At 46.4% G+C, this 24,781-nt stretch overlaps 1 protein-coding gene across 3 annotated transcripts in view; it reads left to right on the top strand.

Moving 5' to 3' along the window:
• The first annotated feature begins 5,944 nt into the window (after positions 1-5,944).
• Positions 5,945-24,781, top strand: part of OMA1 (OMA1 zinc metallopeptidase) — a 68,025-nt gene continuing 49,188 nt past the window's right edge. For all 3 annotated transcript variants that reach the window (XM_027852819.1, XM_027852820.1, XM_027852818.1), the window contains exons 1-2: positions 5,945-6,018; positions 20,177-20,676. In XM_027852819.1, coding sequence (XP_027708620.1) covers positions 20,198-20,676 — 479 coding nt within the window. In that variant the 5' untranslated portion in view covers positions 5,945-6,018; positions 20,177-20,197. The remainder of the gene's footprint in view (positions 6,019-20,176; positions 20,677-24,781) is intronic.

Raw genomic sequence — 24,781 nt, 5'->3', positions numbered from 1 at the left:
ATGACACGGTAGATCACTTATGTTTTAAGCCTTTTCTTCAGGGACTGGTTAAGAAACTAGCAAACAGATTCCAAATCCCTTTAGTCTTAATCAGTCTTTTAATGCTATTAAAGTAATAATCGTCATCCTCCACGTGCATAATTATCCTCTTCAAAGTACTCCCATTGATCAGCCCAAAGGGGCTTTTGTGAAATCCCTGAGCACAAGCAATTACTGCTTTTTTCCCCCACTAAAAGAATTACTCTGGAATATTATGATTTTCTATCTACACAAAGGGACATACTCCCTTTGCATGCAATTCATCAGACCCCAGATGAAGACATGAACCCCGACCAGAGCTAGAAAACTTAGATCTGTGTCTTTCGATCTTCTTGTTCTTCCAGAACCTGGGGAGAGGTGATTCTTTGTCCACTGCTAAGCTTGGGCCTATCCTAGGGGATCCTCTCCACCTTGGTGGTAGATGAGACAGTGGGGAGAACACAGGCTTGAGAATGAGGAAATTGGGATTCTAGTCTTTTCTCTAACCCCTATTTTACTTTAAGCAAGTTACTTTCCTTCCCTAGGCCTCAGTTTCCTTATCAGTTAAATAAGGGGGAGGATTGGATGAGCTCTGGGAGGTTCAATCCAACTCTAAGGCCATTGTTCTTTCCCCTAAACTGCAGGGACTATAGATTTCTCTGTTTAAACTGAAGGCAGTGTTGAGCACTGACTTGAGAGTCTGCGTACCTGGGTTCAAATCTCACTTTGGAGGTTTACTATTTGTGTGACTTCGGGCAAATTACTTAAGCTCCTCAGGCCTGAGATTCCTCATGTGTAAAATGAGAGGTGTAGATACATGCTTTAGTGGAACTCATCTTGTTGACATGCAAAGGGCTTGAACTCTTATGATGAAAGGACTAGTTCCTTCCCATTCTGGCTATACAGGCTTGGTCTGCAGCCTAGTGCCTGTTTCTAAATGACCAAGCAAAGATGCCTAAGAGTTAGTAGTGAGACATGGCGGCCAAAAAAGGAGAGAGCCATGGCCTCCTCAGATGGATGAGGAGAGGGCAGGTCTGCTGGGTTGGGGTCAGATATGGGCATCACAGTTTAAGGAAGGCCTGGAGAACATCTAGAGCCAGGCTGGTGAAGGATCCCAAAGAATCCTTGGCTGAGGGAAGCAGATGGGTGCCGTCTAGAGGAGAAAAGACTGGGGGAAAGGCATGAGAATAGCTCAGTTATTTGAAGGGCTCTCATTTCAAAGAGGTATCATGCTAATCACTGGAGCACAAACACAGACAAAAACAATCTCTGTTCTCAGGCAGCTCACAATTTAACAACAGCAAAGACAATAAGAATAGAGACATCATGGTATAGTGGATAGAGATAATAATAACAATAATAATAATTATCATTGTTATTATTATCATTAGCATCATGGCATTGAGCATAGAAATAATAATAACAATAATAAGAAAAATTATCATTAGCACCATGGCATTGAGCATAGAGGTGATGATGATGATGGTGGGGATGATGCCAATGTATCATGGCATAGAGGACAGAGAGTCAGCCTCAGTGGGCAACTTTTTCTGCTTGGCCAAGATGGTAGAAGCAGAAGGCCATGGGAGGAGTCTCCAAAAAGCTAAATTCGGGCTTTAAATAGAGACAAACTATCCTGGAGCCATTCTCCTCTTCCACCTTGGAGCTCATCAAGCAAAATCTTGGATGACCACTGTCGGGGATGCTGTGGAGGGAATTCTTAGGGATGTCGGAGATGGCCTTTGAAGTCTCTTTCCACTCCGAGATTCTGGGATCCTGGGGTCGTCTAGAAACAACACACCTAGATGAGGAAGGAAGGCACTGGCCAAAGGTACTAGGGAGAGGCTGAACTTGCTAGCCCATCCTTGCAGCAGGCCATTGCGCCACCTAGTGACCCTTGGAGGGAAAACACTCGCTTGGCTGCCCACGGGCCCTGGGGGCTTCAGGATTTCAAGATTGTCTCCCCACTGCCCTCTCTCACCAACATTCAAAGATCAGGAATGTTTTCCCAGCTACTTCTCCCTCCCCTCTCCCTGCCACAGACTGTATTTGGGGTAGATCCCTAACAGAAGACAGGCTCCCTCATGGAGACATGTAAGACCAGATATGAGCAGTCCCTTTTTGTTTACATTCACTCAACATTTATTAAAGTTGTGCAGACCATGGTGAAAGGCTGTGTGTGTGTGTGTGTGTGTGTGTGTGTATGGTCGTTCAAGGATAAGTAAGACCTGTAGGAGGAATGAGGTGGGAACACATCACCACCATCATCATCACTAACTTATAAGAAGATTGATTCTGATTCTGTGGAGAGAAAAGAGAGAAGGAAACCCAGGAATACACTTTATGGAGGTTTCCCCCCCCACCCCCGCCCATTACTTATGCCCTATAACTGCCTGGTTATGTCCTACTTTGGAATCCTGAATATTGAAAATGATCACAGCAATGAGAAGGCCAGGAGGCCTCACTGCATCTCTCTCCAGTAATCTATCAATTTAGGACTTGCTCTCTGCTGGCCATTGGGTTTACAAAGACAAAGAAACAACCACCACCAGTCCTTGCCTTGAAGCAGCTTCTGCTCTACTGGGAGAAACAATCGGTATCTAGAAAATCAAATAGAAAATCTAAGCATTTAAGATTTTGAGGGGAAGGCAATAGTAATTGGGGCGATCAGAAAAGGTCTCATGCAGAAAAGCTGAGCTTTGAAATAAGTAACATAAAGATTCTATGAAGCAAAAATTGAGGAAGGAATAGAGTTCAGGCCTGGGGGGTTGGGGGGCGAGTCTAGGAAGAAGACTGGAAATGGGCTATGTGGCAAAAGAGTCCCCTGGTTTGGCTGGTCTGCAGAATGGGTGAAGGAGGGGAAGGCAGCCCCCTGGAAGTAGCCTGGGTCAGGGGCTTGGCCAGCTCCTGCTCCATGAGGTGCACTGGAATCCTCACCACAGAAATAAAATAAATGTCAGAGAGTTCTACTTTTCCTTTCTTTAGGAAGGCCAGAAAGAAGCCCAAATAGAAGGGACAGCTTTGAAAGGTCTACGGTGAATTTACTATAGATTTGCAAAGAAAAGTTGCACATAATAGAGATTCAGTTTCATGGACAATCCTCTTTTTCTGTTCTACTACTCACATGGAAATACCCATTTTATTTGGCATTGTTAAGTTCAGAATAAAATCCAGCTTCAGACACCAGTTGTGTGGCTCTGGACAAATCCCTTAATCCTGTCTGCTCCAGTTTCCTCATCTGTAAAATGGGGGTAATAACAGCACCTGCCTCCCAGGGTTGTTGTAAGACCAAGTGAGACAACATTTGTGAAGTATCTGCACAGTGCCCGGCATGTGTAAGTGCTATATTTGTTATTCAGTGTCCAACCCATTGGGACCCCATTTGGGATTTTCTTGGCACAGATACTGGAGTGGTTTGCCATTTCCTTCTCCAGTTCATTTTACTGATGAGGAAACTGAGGCAAACAGAGTTAAGTGACTTGCTCAAGGTCACAAAGCTAGTAAGTGTCTAAGGCTGGATTTGAACTCAGGTCTTTCTGACTCCAAGCCAGGTATTCTATCTGCTTCACCACCTACCTGCCCTATAAGTGCTTTATAAAAATTATTTTTATTATTATTACATTTAAAAAAATCTTATTCTTTTCTTTGTGTGGCCATCTTATATCTTGTAGAAGAATTCAGTTCCATGCTGGAAAAAATTTTTTTTTCCTCTTTATTTGGTAGACATCCAAAGCTATCAGCCAGAAAGCGGGCCTGTGAGAAGGCCCTTGGCATCTTTCTAATTTTATCCAATAAATACCAGCCCCAATCATCAACATTCAAGTGCTTCTGTTGTCAGGAATAAATGCTTTCAGCATACTCAGAAATAATGGCCAAATTTATCTATTAATAGCAAACTAGGCCTTAATCTCTAATTAGACTGATTTTTGCTGGCAGCTTTTTAGACCAGCTTCCTGGAAACGCAAATATTCGGAAATGTTTGGCAACCGGCCTGCTGATGGCCTCTGCGGCCGTCCCTGGACCACGCTACGTGAGCTCAGAGAGGAGCCAGAGCTGGACCGCTGCCAGAGGATTCATTTTTTGATACTCTTTACTCAAAGACCATCTACTGACCTGAAGAGGAGGTGCAGTCTTCGTTGCCAGTTGATCAGTCAGTCAATCAGCAAGCAGTCAAGCATTTGCTAAGAGCCTACCAGACAGGGGTGATAGCTGTAGTATCCACCAAACCAGGCTGTTGGAAAGCTCAGAGGGAGCAACAATTAGGGGGAAACAGGGACTTGATCAGCTGTTTTTAGTCTCAAGTGACTGTTGCCTTCACCTGGGTCCCTTGGGGAGCCCTTGTCTAAGCTTCCCGCTAATTACTCTGTGTGCCCAGTATGCTGGGAGGGGAAGATGCCCTTCCAATGGAAAGACGCCGGAGGAATCTGCTGCAGCTCTGGGGATCCTGGGGCCTCTTGGCCTTGGGACCGGACCACCACTGACCTCCTTTGTACAGGTCGTGGGGACCACGGAGGACTGACCTCCTTTGTACAGGTCGTGGGGACCACGGAGGAGAGGCGGGAGCCCAGGGCCCGACTGCTATTTTGTTTCCTTCTTTTCTGGGATAACCCTGGCTCTGCCCCAATGCCAGATGGGCATCTCAACTGCTCAGAGACTCCTCTCTCTGCACATTCCTGGTCATCCTGCAGGGAGACCTACTTAGTCCCAAGAAGCTTCTGGGCTGGCTCCTGGTCCAGTAGAGTTTTTATCATGCAGCATGGCATCAGACAGCACAGCATGGTGGAAAACATGCTGGACCTGGACCCAGAGAACCTGGGTTCAAATCCCTCCTCTGGCACATACTACCTGTGTGACCTTGGTCAAATCACCTGACTTTTAAGGGCCTTGATTTCTGGACCTGTCAAATCAGGGGTTTGGGCTGGGTCACCTCTCAGGCCCCTTCTAGTTCTAATCTATGATCTGGTCTGTGTCTTTATACTCAAGTGACTATTTTAAGCAGCATAAGGATGGGTCTGTTTTATCTCAACTTTGTATCTAACTGAATGAACGAATGAAAAATATTTACTGTTTCTGTGTGCCCAAAACTGTGCTGAATGCTTGGTGAATGAAAGAATGACTATGTTCAACACCATCCCTTTCCAAGGATCCCCTTATAGAGTGCTTTATATAAATAAAATCTCATTCGATATTCATGGAACGTTAGGAGGTGGGGGCTATTATTGTCCCCATTTTCTGGATGAAGACACTGAGGCAGACAGAGAGGCTCAGTGACTTGTTCGGGTCGGACAACTAGGAAACGTCTGAGGCTGGATTTGAACTGGGGTCTTCCTGACTACCAACAACAACTGGCAACAAGCATTTATTAAACCCCTACTGTGTGTCGGGCACTGTGCTAACTCTGGAGACACAGAGAAAGGCCCAAGGCAGACACAGGAGTCCCCTGAGTTAGTGCAGACAAGGGCTCCTTTGGACCCTCGGAGGTGCGTGCCCCACTCGGCCCCACCTCCTTGCTGGCGAGCAGAGGCAGGCAGGGTTTCCAGGTCCCCGCTCCGGGCACTGCCCGGCCTGGGCAGCAGAGCGCGGGCCAGTCTCCCACGCCGCACCTTCGTACGCACAGGTGTCGGGGGGGCGCTGCGCTCTCAGAGTCCTCCGAGGCTCTCGTGGGTGCCGCTCTCTCCTCCCGTCGCCAGGGGTCGCCAGAGCGCCGCGGCAGCCTCGCCTCCCCGTCGCTGGCCCCCTCCCGCACCGAGCACAAGCCTAGGAAGGTTCCTCCTCCAGAAGGGATCGTGCGCATGAGCGCGCTGGCTCCCGGAAGGGGAGAGGCGGAGCCAGAGGGCAGGAAATAGGGGCGGAACCCCCTCGAGGGATCGGAAACGATTGGGTGGGATAGCACCTGGGGCTGCGAGGCCGAAATACAGGCCTTACGGGGGAGGGCGGGTTTGCGCCTGCGCCGGGGACCTTCCGAACGTCGCCGCCACCTGGGGCTGAGGGGACGTCGGGGTCAGTACTTGGGGTGATGGTCAGGGCCTCTTCGCTTGGCCTGGGGACCAGGGGGCCTGGTGAGGGCCCGAGGGACAGTGGGGGTGGGTCTGACCGGGGAGGGGCAGGGCGTGTGTGTAGCGGAGGGCGGGAGAGGGAAAGGAGAGCGCTTCCTCCATCCGGGGCTCGAGAGGGGGCGGGGCCTTTGCGCCGGCTTGGCTGCCGAGGGGCGGGGCTTACGGAGAGAGGGCGGGGCCGGCGCCGGCGCCCTGGGGCCACACGGCTATGAGTAGCAGGGCAGGGAGGTAGGGGCCCATGGAGTCAGGTTCGAATCCATTTTCTTCTGTTAACATCCTCTGTGACCTTGGTCCAGTCACTTTGCCAGCTCTCAGTTTCCTCCGCTGTAGATGGACTCTAAGGGCCCTTCAGCCCCAAGTATGTGATTTATGATCTGATAATAAGAACAAGTCGAGTCAGCAGGCATTTCTGATGCACCTCTTTTGTGCCAAGCACTGTGCTGAGCATGGGGGCCACAAGGACACAGACGCAATTTATGTTCTCAAGGAGCTCCCAGGCTAACAACGTAACAGTGACGATAGTGGACACATTGTGGCGCAGTGGATGGAGATACTATTGTAATAGCGACAACAATAACAATGAATGACCTTCAGCCATATCCGACTCTGACCCCACCTGGGGTTTTCTTGGCAAAGATGCTGGAGTGGATCGCCATTTCCCTCTCTGACCCATTTTACAGAGGAGGAAACTGAGGCAAACAGTTCAGTGTCTTGTCCAGGGTCACACAGCTACTAAGTGTTTGAGGCCAGATTTGAACTCAGGAAGAGGAGTCTTCTTGACTCCAGGCCTGGTGCTCTGTCCACTGGGCCACCTAGTTGACCCCATGTAACAATGAATACTAATTCATAATAATGGCAGTATAATGATAGCCTCAGAGCCAGGAAGATCTGAGTGCCTCTGGCATGTCCTGGCTGTGTGAAAAGTGACTTAACCCCCTCTGAGATAAAAATTGATCTGCCTTGAGTAGAAGGAGTTCTTCCGGGAGTCCCCCTTACCAGTGACGTTGTAGGTTCAGACCCCGTCCACAGTAATAGCTAACCTATGTACTGGTAGTAAGCAGCAAAGCTGGGGTTCCTGATCAAAACCTTTGACTTCAATTCATCAGAAATTCAGACATTCCTTAAGGGCCTCCTTCCTGTACATAAAAGCATTTAGAATTCTTTTACTTCTTTAGAATCCTAAGTTTCTTTCACAGCCTGTGTGCCACCTCTTACAGGAGGGCTTCCTAGTGTGCCCCCCTCCCCCACTTTGTGTTATTTTGAAGCTTTACTTTGTGTGCCTTGTGGTTACTTCTCTGGGTCCCTAAGCTGTGGCCTCAGCAGAATGTGTCCCTTGTGCAAGCCACGCCCTTAAATCTTTGTTGAACTGACCTGGCTCTAGAGAGGAGGGGGGCTTGTTAGGAGAGGGGAGAGGCATGGTGAAGGGAGGGGGGAGTCCCAAGTGGGGAGGGAGATTGCAGGTTGGAGTGGGGAAAGTGATTAATTCAGTGTCAGTGTTTCATTTTCCCTCATCTGTACTCCACACACTTCTCAAGAATGTCCCCTGCTGGGCACACCTGGCTGGATTCAAATCCTCCCCTTGTACTAGTTGGGTGACCCTTGCAAATCACTGAGCCCTCGTTTAAACATCTGCAAAATGGAGGTGATATCTGTAGTATCTACCTCACCGGGTTATTGAGAGGCCCAGATGAGATGTCAATCAACAAGCATTTATTAAATATTTTCTATTTGCCAGCTCTATGTTAAGTTCTGAGGATATGAAGGAAAACAAAATATGTGTCAAATGCTTTGCAGATTTTAAGGGGCTTTTATTCTAAGGGGAGCGGGGGCAAGAAGGAAACAATGAGGTAAATATACAAAATATGTACAGGGGACATGGAAGGGATGGAGGGTGAAAGCAGCTGTTGGGGACCGTGGGAAGGTCACATACTGAGTAAGTAGCAGAGTTAAATTTGAACTTGGGTCTCTTGGTTCTCAATCTAGCATCCAGCCCAATACCTGGCACGTGGTGGTAGTTGCTTGATAAATATTGAGTTGAGCTCCTGTGAGGGGTCTGAGAGGTAAAGGGGCTGTGTCAGGAAGGAGAGGGCCCGGCCCGGCAGGGGAAGAGGGAGAGAACAGATGGGTTTGGGAGGAGAGCAGAATGAGCATGGAGGGCTCAGAGGGTGAATGTCTGGGATAATAATAACTCCTATTTCTGTAGCATTTAAGGCTTATTAAGCAATTTCCTCCCAATAGTGCTGTAAGGCAGACCCTGGGAGAGTCATTACCTCTGTTTTACAAAGAAACTGTAGCTCAAAAGTGGTCTTGCAGCCAGGAATTGTCCCAGGTCCGGACGAATGCAGAAACCCCAGACTTCCTGCCTGCACTCCCCCTTCCTGGCTCCAGTTGATGGGGGTGGTGCTGGTTGTGTGGTTAGTTACAGTCTGGAAAGGCGCTCACCTGCTCCCCAGCCACAGCCAGCCGGCCTTCATTGCGAGGAGGGTTTATTTTTTGTTGAGTTTCTTCATAAAGAAGCACTGTGTCTGTCAGTGTTTGACCCCTTCTCCTTGAGACATCTTCCTTCCTGCTCAGGGCCTGAAAAAGGCCTGTTACTGGCACAACCTGTTTGAAGCCCACCGGTGTTTAATGCGTCAGAAAGTCAATTCATAAGCTTCCAAAGTAAATCAAATAAAAACTCTCTCCTTCAATTGCCCCAGAGCCTTTTAATCATTCCTCAGCACCCTGTCTGTAAGAGCCCTTTCATCCACCACCTCAAATACTGTCCCAGTGAAATGGAGCACCAGTGGCCAGCATCCAGCATCCCCACACAGGGAGTAGAAGTCCAGGGGGAGGGAAATAGCCTTGGGGAGCCTCGGGCCAGGCTGGCCGTAGAGCAGAGAGGATCCCTTGAAGGGCACAGCCGAGGGCACACCTGCCCTTCCCACCTCAGATCCGAGCTGTGCAACCAGGCAGACTGAGGCCTGCGCAAGTGGGCTTTGGGCCCCTCCTTGGTGGGTGGACTTTGTTGGAATGATTATTTAAAGTACTGTCCTATTTTTGCCAATCTGACAGCTGTTTCCATAGAAACCAGAGAAGAGACAGGCGCTTTCAGCGGAGTTGTTAAACCTGTCTTCGAGGCTTCAGCTGTGAATGCCAGGCAGTGTTGGACAGGCTCATTTTGAAATGATCTTTTAAAAATTAAGGCTCTAAAATGCTCTCAAAGACCATAAAGATTCAATTGTTTAATGAGCTCAAATGATTAAGTTAACAAAGATTCTTAGAAATTCCTCAGCTTTGCTCTTTAGCCTGCTAGAAGTCTTTTGATGTCAATTTATGGAAGCTTTTGATTTGGTTCTAAAGCCTTACATCTTTCTATCAGTATATATAATCTGGTATTTGGTTCTGTAACAATAAATTTCTTCCTCAAATAAATGAAAGATTATAAATTAGGAAATATTGCTATTCATTGCTGTAGGCATTGCAAGTGGTGTTCTTAGGCTATTTCTGTACAACTTAATAACAATTCAGGAGGTATTTATTATGCATCCACAGTATAAATGTAAGGCACTGTGCCTAGTACTGGTTGCTGCTTGGTTCCTGCCCTCCAGGAATTTATGATAGTTAGGAAGGTGACTCGGAGCTACTGGGATATAGAGGAGAGGGGTTGGAAGGAGGTAGCAACAGTGCTTCGAGTCATTTCATTGTTCAGGAAGCTCCCGGGCTCCTTCCTAGTGCCTAGAGTGGCTTTTCAAGCCCTTTGCGCTTTGGCTCCAGGCTCCCTTCCCAGCTCGTGGCGTATGGCTCTCCTTCATTCACCTCACCCTTCCCTGACCCTTCCTGGTGTCTCCCACCTTTGTGCCTTCACACAGGCTGCCCCTCCTTCCGGGAGTGCCCGCTGCCTCTTCAGCTCTGTCCACTAGGATTTCTAGCTTTCTTGAAAACTCAGCTGACGTGTTATCTCCTATAGCACAGGTTCTTTCGGCTATGTCCTAGGCTCCTTTGGCCACCTGGTGAAGCCGTTGGACCCCTTCACATAATCTTGTTCAAAAAGTAATTGAAAGAAAGTGAAAGAAAATGCACAATAAAGGTGAATATTTTTCTGATCCATGTTCTTGGAATCCTTTTTGGATTGATGGAACACATTAAAAATCCTGCCCTACCAGAAGGCTGTCCTAATTCTCTAGCTATTAATGCCCTTATCCCAGAAATTGTTTTGATCACATTATGGATTTAATTTTCTCCATAACTTATTATTTTCCCTCAATAGAATGTAAGCTTGAGGACAGGGACTGTTTTGATTTTGTATTTATGTTCCGCAGCATAGTCTAGTGCCAGTTTTACAGTAGGTGCTTAGTAAATGCTTGTAGAACAAATAAATGAGTGTTCTGAAGAAAGTGCTTCTAGCTGGAGAGCCAGAGAAAGTGCAGTGTTGAAATAATTTGTCAGCCCCTCCCAATGCCTCCTCCATGAGTAGAATGTTTATTTTCTCATGTAATTATGTGGCTTTTTATGTTATATCAGGAATTTAAAATTATAAACTAGATAAAGTGGTGGGGATACTGTTCATCTTTCAGATTTAAACCAGAAGGTGGCATGTTAAGATTTGATTAGATTCTCAAGGGAAGATGTCAACTTGTAGGTGGGAGAAGATGAGTTAAATTTTTCTTTTTTTTTTTTTGGTGAGGCAGTTGGGGTTAAGTGACTTTCCCAGAGTCACACAGCTAGTGAATGTTATGTGTCTGAGACCGGATTTGTACTTGGCTCCTCCTGACTCCAGAACCGGTGCTCTATCCACTGCCCCCCCCAGCTGCCCCAAGATTAGTTAAATTTTAAAATAACATTGTGATGGTTATTATAAACAAACACCTCCCTTAAGAAAAGGAGACTTAGATGATAATAGCTAACATTTATCTAGTTTTAAGGTTTGGAGGCCCTTATATCATCCTGTTCTTTCATCTTCACAACAATCCTGGGAGGTAGGTGCTATTATTATCCCCATTTTACCAGTGAAAAAGCTGAGGCAGTGAGAGGTTGAGTGCCTTGCCTAAGATCCCAGGGCTGGTGAGATGCTGAGTTAGGGTTTGTATTCTGCTCTTGTGTTTCCAAATACAGCTTTATCTACTGCCCCTTCAGCCCCAGGCTCTGATAGGGCTGCTTTTGGGAGGGATGGGTAGGGGGAGAGCTTGAGAAAATAGGAACCTGGACCCTTCTCTCCTCTTCCTCAGTGATGGGGAGTCCTTCTGTTTTTCTGTAGCCTCATCTACAGAGATGAGGTTGAGAAGTGGTTAGCCTCATCTAGGGTTTTCTTATTCTTCATTGTTCTTGCTGCTTTCCACAACGACTGTAGTTGTTAGTCCTTTTCTTTGGAAGAGGACCGGTGACATTATGGGGGATGTCTTTAGTTGTCAGCCTCACTCTCTCTTCCTGAATCATGGACGTCTAGTGGCAGGACAAAAGTCAAGATGACTGGTGATGGCCTGGCAGTGGATGACCTTGGTGTCTTCGATGTCTGACCAAACTCTGAGTGTTCCACTGCGTCTGCTTTTGCTACCTTCATGGCCACTGGAACAAATTGTTTCATCTGCCCATTCCGCCGGGAAAGTCGTCACATATTTGGGGTAGAATTCCCTCAACTCGCCGAGAGGTCTGAGGCCCGTCAGTGACCTTCAACTTGGGTTAGCTGACGGTTTGCTGGACTGTAGCTTTTCGGAACCACAGGTGAGAGTTGGGTGAAGGTGGATACCAAAGGTGGACGAGCAACCTTGAAAAGGCCTCCCATCAGAAGTGCTAGTCCTCCCTGAATACTCCACAAAGATTATGGAATTAGGCAATGCCATGATTTTAAGGGCCTTCTTGGTTTAGGCTGATAAGAAATCCTTAGATCCATAGAGAGGTAGGTAGGTAGATAGATGGGTATGTATGGATAGAGTGTTTCTTAAGTTCTTATCATGTACCAGGCATTGTGCTGGGAATACAAATAAAAAAAAGATAGTGTCTACCCTAAAGGAGCTTACATTCTAATGGGGAGACTGAATCCCAAAAGGACCCACAAGAGGGATGGGATAAGATGAAAAAGTCAGGAAAGTCCCGAGCAGAGCTGAGAGAATTGAGCCTGGATGACCTGGGTTCTGCGTGGAGTACCGTTCCCTGGTCGGGTCTCACCATTCAGAAGAGGGGCCCCGGGCAGAGGTGTCTTCAGAGAAGGCTTTTGGTGGGAAGGTAGGAGACTCAGGAGTGGAGCAGGCAGAGTTTTTTCCTTTGGCTACTTTGTAATTGTGTATTTTGCTATAGGAAAGTGGTGTACCGCAGTTGTAAGGGGATATTAGAGCATGGCCTTGTTAACATTTAAGATTCTTATAATTTGGGTGAATCCTTTAACAACGACAAATGAAGTATTGTAAGTCTTGCTTTTTTTTTTTTTTTAAACAATACACCTACCCAGGAAATAATCAATAATCAGCAATTTTGTTAATTGTTTCCTGTGTGCCAGACATTGGGCTGGCACTGGGGGCTGGAAGAATCCCTAATTGAGATGAGCTTCTTGGGGCATGGGGATGTTCCTTCTGTCTCATGGGAGAGATCTGTCCCTTTCTTCACTGGAGCTTCAGATTTCTTGTGATATGGAGCTGGTGTAGAGCTCAGCACCATGCTTGGAACGTAGTAAGCGCTCAGCCAGTGCTTTCTCTAGCTGTCTAATAGGTCTCGAGAGCTTTGTTCTGTCAAATTATCTTCAGTCATGACAGCTCACGTACATACTGTGCTCTAAGAGCTTATAGGATGTTTTCTTCCAAAACTCCTCAGAGGTTGTACCAATTATGGGATCCTAGATTTTGAATAGAAGGGTGCTTCCTTACATTTTACAGGTGAAGAAGTGAGGCCCAGTGAGGTATTGTGACTGACTTAGGCTCACACAGGTCATCTGTGGCAGAATTCAGGCCTAGCTGCTTGACAGTCCAAAGACAGTCTTCTTTCCACTTACTGTGGTGCTCCCAGATGGGCAGTGCAAATCCTAGGCTCCCCATTTTCAGATGAGGAAACTGAGTCTCAGAGAGGTGACGTGACTTGTTTATAGCTAATTGTATCTGGAGCTGGGACTCAAAAATGTCTTCTCTCTTCAAGTCCAGCATTCTTATCTTCCCTGTATCTGCAAAAATTGCTTCCTGTTACTTATCACACCAAATTTTAATTAATTTTTTTCAGTGAACAAAAATCAGTGTTCCTGCTCTCACTTAGCTCCTTCCTCCTCCCCTCTTCCTCCCAAACCAAACGAAACTCTTGTTATAAATATGCGTAGTCAGGCAAAAACAAATTCCTGCAGTGGCCTTTTCCAAAAGAGGTATTACCTTACCCTGTACTGAGTCCATCACCTTTCTGGCAGGAGATGGGAAGGTAGCCTTCTTCATCCTGGGTCCTTTGGAATCCCTGTTGGTCCTGGGGATCAAGAGGACATCCTCTCCAGGAGTGCAGAACACAGCTCATCCACGTCTCGTCCAGAGTGATTCTTGTCCAGGGCCTCATGAAGCTTTGGTGAAGGATCTGTCTAAGGTGCTGGAATCTTCTAGCGTACCAGGGACAAAGCTGTGCCTTACCTTTGCCTCACCTTTGCCCTGTGACAGTCCGCCTTCTTTTCAGACCTTACGTTTTCTAAATGAGGCCTTCTTGGCAATACACTACTGCCTCCTGATGCCCAGCATGCAGCTCTCCACCACCCTTTGAATCACCCGTGATTCTAACTCTTAGGAAATGGTGCCGCTTTATGACTCACAGCCGTGGAGCATCCCGGGAAGTGTAATGGCATGAGCTGGCTTGTCCTCTTTTGACCAGGAGCCCCTAGGGTGCTTTAAAGCATGGGCCAGTCTCTCCAGTGTGGTCCAGCTGCAGGGTCCCTTTGGCTCAGTTCTGAGCCTGGTTTGTGGGCATTAGGGCGCCCTTCTGAAGTTGGCATGTGGATATGTTTTCCCAGTAGACTTCCCGGCCCAGTCTGTGTCATTGTCTGGACAGTCAGCATTCTTCATCTATTTTGACCAATCATTCATTAAGACTGTTACTCATAAGATCGTAGATTTAGAGGTGAGAGAAACCCCTGAGGTCAGCTAGTCCAAACCCAGCATTTTATAGCTGAAGAAACAGCAATTAATTGTGCCTTAGATTTTAATTGAAACACACAGTAATTATGTTGGCAACAATAAAAGATTAAAAATTGAGTGCATATTTTTCTTAAGTTGATTGTTATGGGGAAAACACTTCAAAACATATGTTAACTCCCCAGTTGGTCTTTGTGGAGTTCTGTCATCTGGAGGAGACCAGCAGTGCACATGGACTGGCCCTCAGTTGTCTCTGGTCCTCTCTGTGCGAACAGTCTGTCCTTTTTGGTTTTACATTTCTTTTGGTGTCTTTTATTTTTATGTCACCTTCTTTTATGAATATATCCCTCCTTCCCTTACCTAGTGAGCCATCTCTGGCAGTGGAAGAATAAGGGGAGAAAAAAGCAGTTCACCCAGACTAATGTGTCAGCTGCCTCTGAGCATGTGTGCAGCGCTCCACAGCTATGGTTGTTCTTTCCTTCTGAGCTTTTTTCTGTTTTTTTTTTTCTGTATATTTTTCTTTTTTTTCCCCCATCCTTATTCCATTTATTTCAATAAACATTTAGTTAGTGCCTACTGTGTGCAGGATATTGTGGTTAAAAAATAAGCCCTTGACCTCAACCTGCTGTTAAAGGTATAAAATATACACAAATAAGCAAATAGATAATTTGAGGAATTTATGTTTGCTAGCCTCAATCTTCTCAAAGTAGTATGATAGATTATCTTCTTTAAAATTTTTTCATTTGTTCTTTAAGATTTTAAAAAATGTTTTATTTTTCCAATTACATGTAAAAACATTTTTTAGCATTTGTCTTTAAAAATTTTGAGTTCCAAATTCTTTCCCTTCCCCCCTTTCCCACCCCTTCATTGAGAAGCAAGCAGTTTGATACAGGTTATTCATGTGCAGTCATGCAAAACATATTTCCATGTCAGTCATGTTGTAAAAGAAAACTTTTTTCTGTGTATTTTTCTAAATGTTTTATTCATGCTCTTTCTTCTATAATTTTTTTGGTATTACTATCACCCTCCTCCCACTTCCCCAGCTCCCCAAGAATAAAAGCCTAAAAGTCCTGTTTTGTAACAAATTAGTATAATCAAACAAAAACAAATCCACACATGGGTTGTATCTGAGAACATATGTTTCATTTGGCATCTTCATTCCATCACCTCTCTGTCAGAAGCGGGTAGTTGGCTTCTTTGTCTGTTCTCTGTAATTGGTCATTGCATTGATCAGTCTCTCTAAGTCTTCCATGATTGTTTTCCTTTACAAAGATCATATTAATTCCTTTCCTGCTTTTCTGCCCAGTTGACCTCGCATCGGTCCCCGTGTGTTCTCCCAGATTTTTCTGAATCTGTCCTTGTCAGTGTTGATGGTACAAGAATACTCCATTCTATTCCTGTTCCATAATTGTCTAGCCCCTAACCATTGAGTTGATGGACGCCTGCTTTGTTTCTAGTTCTCTGCTACAGCAAAAAAGAGGTGCTGTGTATATTTTGTTCCTGTTGATCTTTTCTCTCATTCTTTGGTACCTTTGGCACATAAGTCTAGGAGTGCTAAGACCAAGGCATAGGGTGTCATTCACAGTCGAGTGATTTTTTTTTTAAGGTACAGTTCTCAACTGTTGGTCAGAATAGTGGGATTAATTTGCTCTTCCATCAGCAGGAAGTTACTGGGCCTGCCCTCCCACCGCCCCGCCAGGGATGGTCATTTTCTTTTTTGTTTGCGTTAGCCAGTCTGATGGGAATGAGATGGAAACTCAGAGTTGTTTTAATTGAATTTCTTTTATTATTCATAATTGGGAACATTTTTCATCTAGCTCTTGATGCTTGCTTTTTTGTGAACTGCCTGTTTATATCCTTTGCCCATTTATCTATTGGGGAAATAGCTCTGGTTCTTGTGTCCTTTAGATCTTGGATAGCAGATCTCAATCAGAGAAATTTGCTGCAAACATTTTTATTTCTCAGTTAACTATTTCCCTTCTAATTTTGACAACACTGATTTTGTTTGTACAAAAACTTCAATTTTTATATAATCACAGTTCTCCATTTATTGCCTGTGACACTGTCAATCCACAGCCATAGTTGTGAGAAGTAATTCCTCTGCTCCTTTAATTTCTTTATAGTGTGAACATACATAATTTGTCCAGCTTGAACAAATTTGCTCTAATTTGGCTTACTGCATGTTCAAAAATGAAAGAGTAAAATGAAAACTAGGGGAAATATCAGTTGAAATATGGTAAAAACTTAAAAATCTATTTTTTTAAAACTAATTTATTTTGATTTATCAACAATCACTTCCATAAGCTTTTGAGTTTTAAATTTTCTCCCCCTCTCTCCCAGCCTCCCTCCCCAAGATGACACGCAATCTGATATAGGCTTTACATATACATTCCTATTAAGCATATTTTCACATTAGTGATGTTGTAAGGAAGAATTAGAACCAATAGGAGGAACCTTAAGAAAGAGGAAACAAAACTGAACAGAAGAAAAAAAATAGCAAATAGCATGCTTCGAACTGCATTCAAACCTCATAGTTCATTCTCTGGATGTGGATAGCATTTTCTATCATGAGGCCTTTGGAGATGTCTTAGATCCTGCATTGCTGAGAAGGGCTAAGTCTGTCAATGTTACTCATTGCCGAACATGGCTTTTACTGTGTACAGTGTTCTCCTGGTTGTGCTCACTTCACTCAGCATCAGTTCATACAAGTCTTTCCAGGTTTTTTTTGAAGTCCACCTGCTCATCATTTCTTATAGCACAATAGTATTCCATTACATTCATATACCACAACTTGTTGAGCCATTCCCCAATTGATGGGCATCCTCTCAATTTCCGATTCTTTGCCACCACAAAAAGAGCTGCTATAAATATTTTTGTTCATGTGGGTCCCTTTCCCATTTTTATGATCTCTTTGGGATACTGCCCTAGAAGCGCTATTGCTGGGTCAAAGGGTATGCACATTTTTATAGCCCTTTGGGCATAGTTCAAAATTGCTCTCCAAAATGGTTGGATCATTTCACAACTCCACCAGCAATGCATTAGTATTCTGATTTTCCCATATCTTCTCCAACATTTATCATTTTCCTGAAAAACTTAAAATTTCTGATTCCACTAATTTGTAGTTAGTAGAATCAGTCATTCCCATAGAGATTGGGCCAGAGTTTACATTTGCTCAGAGATCAACCAGTCACCAAGCACTTGTGATAGCCTGGGGGCAAATTACTGCTCTCAGCAGCTGGGGAGACAGGCCTCCCCGAGGCGTTTCCATCATAACTAGGGAGGCCACAGGTACAAATAGAAGGATATGTGCAAAGTAAGTATGAAGGGAAGAAAAGCAAAGCCATTCAATAGAAGGTTTGGGGGATCACTGGCAGTTGTGGGGATCAGGAAAGGCATCTCACAGGAGGAGAAGGATTCTGAGATGAAGGAAGAAGTGTGTAGTTCTGGGGCACAGCTGGTGCAAATGCTTAGTGGTGGATGGGAATGGAGTGTTGTGTGTGAGGAACAGAGAGAAGGCCAGTTTGGCTGGATCTAGGGAAAGTGATGTCCACTGAAGCTGGAAAGCAAGGTGGGGCCAGGTTATTGAGAGCTTCCCAACTGAAGCTGAAGGGGTTAGGTTTTCGAGAGGCCATAGCAAGCTTGATGAACAGCAGTGACCGTGCATCCAAGATTGATTGGCTTGGCAGAAATGCGGGGAGAGAGACGTGAGCCCAGGAGACCAGCCAGGAGGGGCTTGGAGAGGTGGTGAGTTTGGTGACGTTAAGTGACTTTGTGGGCAGAAGAGGGCTCAGATGCCAGACGGGTGATGGAGGTGAAAGCAGCTAGATTGGATGGTGACACTTGAGGCGAGCAGAGTAAGGAGCTGAAGATAACACGGAGCAAAGCCTCTCTTTACTGTGCACGTGAAGACCGAAGGGGAAAAGTGATATATATCAAAGGGACTAATATTTCAGGGGTTTTTATTCTTCCGGTTGCAGATAATTGTTAGTAGTAAGCCTTCCCTACTCACAAAAACAGAGATGGGACTGTACCTATGGTCTGAGGGCTATCGTTGGGAGCTCCCAGAGAGGAAACACCTTCTGTCAGTGCAGGTCAGCTTCTTTTCGGTAGCCAAGACTTACCGCTTCCATTTGCTGTAGAGTTAGCGCTTTTTGCAGATCTCTAGATTTGCAACGATTTTTAGTACCGGTCAGTGTTTTCTTTGCTTTTCTCAGCTCTCCACCTTAGTTCCTCACCCAGGCCTTTGTATCAGGGCCAGCATTTACTCCCTGCTTCATTTTTGGGTGGGTGGGTTGGTTGGTCCTATGCTGACCCTCTGGGTTTTTCCAGGCCCTCTTTAGCATCTCTGGCCAGAAATGTCGGGGATGGATCTCCGAGCCCCTGTGCCTGCTCTGTCCCATTGGGAGCTCTTTGGGACTCTTGGTTGAAGCTGTGCTGGGCTGCCTACTGCAGCCACTGTCCAGCACTCCACCCCACCCACAGGCCTCACAGTTAGGGGCTTTCTCAGGGAACTTCTAGAGTCAGAAGCTTGCAGGCTCCATCAGGGTGTGCTGGGAGGCAGTGCTGGGCCGGTGCAGGCTCTGTTGGCTGGCCTCCCTTTCTCTGGCCCTCTGGCCTCCGGAAGCTGACTCCTTCTGTAGTCCCTGGGGGAAGTTGTGCCTGTGGTGGTTTCTCATTGTATTTTTTGATGATGATTTGGTCAGGTTTTGCTGAAGGGAGGCTTGTGGGAGCTGGGTGGCCTGCCATTCTGACAGTCATCCTAACAGACTATCGCAGTTCCGAGAGGATCTGGGATCTTCTGTAGTGAGCATTGGGTCTGCATTTAAGAGGGACGTGGTCTGCAGGACTAGGAGGGTGGTGGTCCTGTTGTGCTCTGCCCTTCTCACGCTTGCGCTGGAGTATTGTCCTTAGTTCTGTGCACTGGGGCTTTAGGACTTTGATAAGCTTTGGAGCGCCCAGGGGAGGGCAGCCAGGAGAGGAGGCATCCGGATCATAGGAGCATTGGTTGAAGGAACTGGTCTGGTTTAACCTGGGGAAGAGGAGAATCCAGGTAGACCTGGCAGCTGGCCTCAGGTATTTGTAGGATTATTAGGCTTCAATGATGCAGCATTTCTCAAGTGCTTATTATCTGGGGGAGGGGGAGGAGCTCTTGGAGAGAAAGCTATAAACACAAGCAAGTTAACCCCTGCTCTGGAGGAGTGACACTCTGATGGAGTGTAAGGTAAAATGTGGGAGTATGCCCTTGCTGGCATGGTTTGGAAATGGCCAGGAAGTAGATTAGGCCAAGACTCCCTTGTCAGAGCTCCTGAGGCTGAGTCCAGGGTTGCAGTGGGAGGGGAATGAGGAGGATGGTTGCCTGGAAGGCAGGTGATTTAAATGGCTGTTTGGCCCCAGGGGACCAGACAGAGAGCTCAGGATGGTAGTGGCAGGGAAGTAAACTGAGGCCATGTCTGAAAACACCTGCTCACGATTAGCCACGTTCCGAAGTGGAATGGGTTCCCTCTCCCAGGAGATCACCAAGCTTGGGTGCATGGTAGCAGGAATTCCTTGGGTCTGTGGGTTGACCTGCATAGCTGCTCAGGTCCCTGCCAGCTCTCAAGTCTATGATTCTGTTGTAAATGGTTTCCATGTCCATGGCCTCCAGGAGTTCTCTAGGGGGAGGGGTGGGGAACATCCTGGGAACCTTCTTAGGTTTCTCTTGATGTGGAAAAGATACTAATTGCCTACATATCCTAACTACTTATTACATGGGCCATTTTTTCCTGCAGGACAACAGGCTCCATTTTCTTCTTCCTAAATTTCCCTCTCTTCCCCTTTATGACCAGAACAGTTTGGGGAATACTCCACTCTGTTACTGTTTGTGTCATTGAAAAGTGTCCCTGAAGGGCCACAGTGTGGGGAAACACTTTGGTCACTTTAACTGGAGTTGTGCTAAGTGAGCAGTAACCTGAATCCCTGTTACATAAATAAAATTTTCAGTTTGTTAAGTTGTAGGTATTTTCCAGATATATTTATAGTTTCCTTTCTGTGTTCTAGGATAATCAAGCAAAAGGAAAAATGAACACCATCTGTGGCCTACAGTCTTCTAGTAGAAACTGTCTTTTCTTTCGGTTAGCTTTGCTGACTAACTGGAGAAACTCTCCTAGGGCATGTTGGTGTCCGACTTCAAAGCGTGCTCATCAGGTGCTAGTGAACCACATGGCGGACACGTGCCAGGGACACAGCCTGAGGAGGAGCCCTGGGCTCACTTGTCTGCCGAGGGGAAGTCCTCCCTTCTCTAGGACCTGTCAGAACAGCCAGGGATGGCTTTTAAGGGCCCAAAGCAGAGAAACCTGGAAGAGGATGAGCAGCTGGCCTGGGCGCCAGGGATCGATGGAGGGAAGTGCCGTCCTCGCGCTCTCACGGTTCATTCCTGGGAAGGGGAGGAGAGATGGCAGCAGCTTCCACACGTCATCGAGGCTTTGGGCTGTGCCTGCTCCTCTTCTCTGGCTCATTCTGAAGCCAGCACAGAAACTTCTTGCCATCATTGTTGGCAGGTGAAATACTTTGTTTTTTGCTCTTGTACTTTAGAGTGTGGGGAAAGCTGGCTCTTTTAAAGACAAATACCTCAAGCCAACTGCACTTAGCATAAATTTAAGTTATTGTTGATTCTGTATCATTTTATACATTCCTTTATTTATCAGAGTGCTTAGAGTTATAGAATATTAACTTTAAAAGGAATCTTAGAATGTAGGCCCAAACAGAATTCGTTATCTTCACCCCCGCAACTCTCTTCTCTTCCTAACTTCCCTACTATTTTAAAAAATTCATTTTTATTGTATTCTCAGTCTTGAATTCTCTCCCTGTCACTTTTCCCTCCCCCACACATTGAGAAAGCAAGACAAACAAAACCTATTATAAAGATATAGTCAAGCAAAACAAATTCCCACATTAACTGTGTCCAAAAAAAATATATGTGCCTTCATCTGTTCTCTGAATCTGTGACCACTCTGTCTGGAGGTGGATAACAGTTTTTATCGTGAGTCCTCTGGAACAGTTTCCCTGCTGCTGCAGAGGCACCAGTGTCCTCCCAGACCCTCAGGCTCCCGGTGAAGGGGTCATCCTGGACTCCCCCCGCTCCCCCCATCCAAGCTGGTGTAAAACCTTGTTGCTTCTGCTTTTGTAACCTCTTTCCTGTACACCCTCGTTTCTCCTCTGCTGGTGCCCCTGTCCTGGTGCAGGCCCCCATCACCTCACGCCTGGACAGTTCTATCGCTCTCGGTGGGTCTCTCCCCACTCCAGTCCATCATCCATTCAGCCACTGCAGTGATTTTCCTAAAGCACAGATCTGATCGTGCCACTGCCTCCCCCCCCACTCAATAAGCTTCTGTGGCTCCCTGTCGCCTCCAGCATCAAGTAAAGACTCCTCTGTTTGACATTCACAACCCTGCGTAATCCACCTTTGCCGGCTTCTTCTGTCTTATTGCCTTCGTGCTCATCCCGGTGACGCTAGCTTCTTTGTTGATCCTGCATCTCCTGACCCTGTCCTTCTCCTTGGCTGTCCCCAGGCTTGGAATTGTCTCCCTGCGCCTCTCCACCTCCTGCTGCCCTTGGCTTCCTGTGAGCCCCAGCAAAAATCTCACCTTCTTTGGAGACTACCCCAGTTTATTTTGTTGGTACACAGTTGTTTGGTTGTCATCTCCCCCCCCCCCGCCCCGACAGACTATGAGCTCCTGAGGACAGGAGCTGTTTTTGCCTTTTCTTTTTCTCCCCCGAGTGCCTGGCAATTAGAAGGTCCTTACTATTTGCAAACGGACTTGCTTGTTGAGACAGGCTTAATTCAAGAATCATAGAATTTCGGAAGAGGAGGGACCCTGGAGGTGGAGGTTCCTTTGAACTCTGAAGTTCTGTGGCTCTCAGAAGTAGTGGAGGCTGGAGGAAGGCTGGAGAAAGGCTCCCCAGCACAGGGAGGGCAGCTTGAAGAGGCAGGAACTGCTGATCCCCTCAGGCAGCCTCTTCCCCTTTGGGACAGCTCCGATTGTCAGGACGTTCTGATTGACATCCAGCAAGGGTGTCAAGGTCTGACCCTGTACCTCCCAGCCTGCTTCTGGCCCGGCTCCAAGTGACAGAGCAGAATCTGTCTGATCACTTTTCAGCACGATGGCCCTTTATGTACTTGGAGATGTGTCCCCTCCCGCCGTTCCTTATGGCGTGCATCCACCTTCTGCCTGCTCTCCACTAGATCTCTTTGGCTTATCAGTGCCCTTCTCGACTTCAGCCCGTCCCACCAGGACCCCACTGCCTGCTAATCCTCTTAGGGGCACTGAGAGGGCTTGTTTGGCCTCCATGTCCCCCCGACTCCTTGAGATGGCAGTCTACTAAAGACACCAGGTTTTTTTGGATCTTAACCATCATGTGATGTATTGATTTCCTTTCCCAGCTTTGGGTCATCTGCAGATTTGATAGGCATGCTATTTCTTCCTTTACCCAAATCATTGATAACTGTTCAGTGATGCAGGGCCAAGCACAGATCCCTGGGACACTCATCGCAGTGATACTCTAAGTTTATGAAGAACTTTACAAATATCTCATTTTATCTTTACAACCACCCTGGGTGATCGGTGCAGTTCTTTTTTTTTGTTTGTTTGTGGGACAGTCGGGGTTAAGTGACTTGCCCAGGGTCACAGAGCTAGTGAGTATCATGTGTCTGAGGCAGGGTTTTAATTCAGGTCCTCCTGACTTCAGGGCTGGTGCTCTATCCACTGCCCACCTTTAGCTGCCTCCTTTTTAAATTTTTTTTTAGGCAGTTGGGTTTAAGTGACTTGCCCAGGGTCACACAGCTAGTAAGTGTCTGAGGCCAGATTAGAACTCAGGTCCTCCTCACTCCAGGGCTGGTGCTCTATCCACTGCACCAGATAGGTGTAGTTCTAACCTCCCTTTTACAGATGAAGAAACTCAGGCAGGTTTTGAACTCAGACCTTCCTAAATACAGGCCACTGCCTCTCTCCATGGCACCAAGTATTGCCTCCCGTTGACGCTGAGCCATTTCTGGCTCTTCTCTGCATCCAGCTACTCAGCCAACTCTGACTCCTCCGCCTGTGTGGTCATTTCTCCCCCGTCTTTCCAGTTCTTCTGCAGTGACAGCCTGAGGCCTTTTGTGAAACCCTTGGCAAAAACCCAGCAGGACTCGGTGGAGGACATTTCCTGCCTGTTTTCCTTTAGCCAGCTTAGTAACTATGTCAGCATAAGAGGCATGGTGAGTCTGGCATGGTCTGCCTTGTACACACACATGAATGCGACACAGGCGTGCACAGGCATGCACTTATGAATGTGCAGGCATGGAGGGGTGACCTGGACCTGTGGCTGACCTTCCCCACACCGATGCAGCTCTGCCCTTCATGGTGCTGGCCTCTTGTGCTTCTTGCTTCTTTTTTAGGTGTCATCTAGTTGGATTCAGCCTGGGGGTGTAGCTGTCATCTAGGGTGCTGGTTTTCTAGCTATCTCTTCACTACCAGAGTCTAGAATTTTCTCAGGAGTCAAAGACAAGCCCACTGAGGCTGGCCTTCAGATTCCACGGCCCTGTCTTTTTGGATGTTCAGGATCTCATTTGCCTCTCTCCCAGCCTGGGGCCCTCCTGCTCTGTGAGATCTGTCCGCAGTCACAGACAGCAGCTCAGCGGGCTCATTGACTGGCTCTAGAACCTTTGAGCACGGATTGTCTTGGACCAGGAGGCTGGAGGGAACCCCGCCTGGCTGTGGGGAGCCTTGTAAGAAGCCAGGCTCCTGAGCCCAGCCTGCCATCTCCCACAGTCCCTCTTGGAGGTCTACTCTTAACCATGAATTTATCATGAAACGTGAAACAGAAATTTGTGGCATAGAGATGTTGGATCTCCACTTACATCTCCAGAATGAGTGCTTTGTTTTAAGGCTTACTTTTAGAACTTGCAGATAAAAATCACAAGAGATGTCAGTTTGTTGCTCCTTGGTCAGATCCTTAGATGAGATGAATGTTTTCAAGGCAGCTGGTGGCACCACTGTTAGAGTGCCTTCCTGGAGCTGGGAAGATCCAAGTTCAGATCCAGCCTCAGACTCTTCCCAGCTGTATGACCTTGGACAAGTCACTTAAGCTCTATCTGCCTCTGTTTCCTCAGTTGGAAAATGGGGTGTTATTATTACACCTTCCTCCCAGGGTGGTTGTGAGGATCAGATGAGATAATCATTGTAAAGCACTTAGCACAGTGCCTGGCACATAATAAGTAGGTGTTTAATAAATGCTTGTTCCCTTTCCCCCCTTGCAAACACCCCTTTTCAGTATACGGAAGTTGGAAATAATGAACCATAAAATAGAAGGAATCTTATTAGCTTATCTCATATAACCTACTTCAGTCCAAGTTACTTTAAAATTTTTTTATATTGATTTTAACGAACACCAAAAAAAAGAACATTTTCATATGCAAAATATAAGAGAAAGCTGTGTGAAGCCATGAATCTCTATTATGTACGCTTGCTTAAAAAAAATATATATATATATACACGTATACACACACACACGTAATAAATCCAACATTTTACTTTCAAAATCGTCCTGCTTGTCTGTGTTTTTCTCTGAACTAACTTCTGTTCTCATCATTACATTTTTAAAGATGCTCCAGTAATCTCATTT

Source organism: Vombatus ursinus, unplaced genomic scaffold (genome assembly GCF_900497805.2).
Source record: "Vombatus ursinus unplaced genomic scaffold, bare-nosed wombat genome assembly UNPS02009824.1, whole genome shotgun sequence".
NCBI classification, from domain to species: Eukaryota; Metazoa; Chordata; class Mammalia; order Diprotodontia; family Vombatidae; genus Vombatus; species Vombatus ursinus.
The sequence above is the reverse complement of the archived record's forward strand: the minus strand, read 5'-3'. Positions and strand labels throughout refer to the sequence as shown.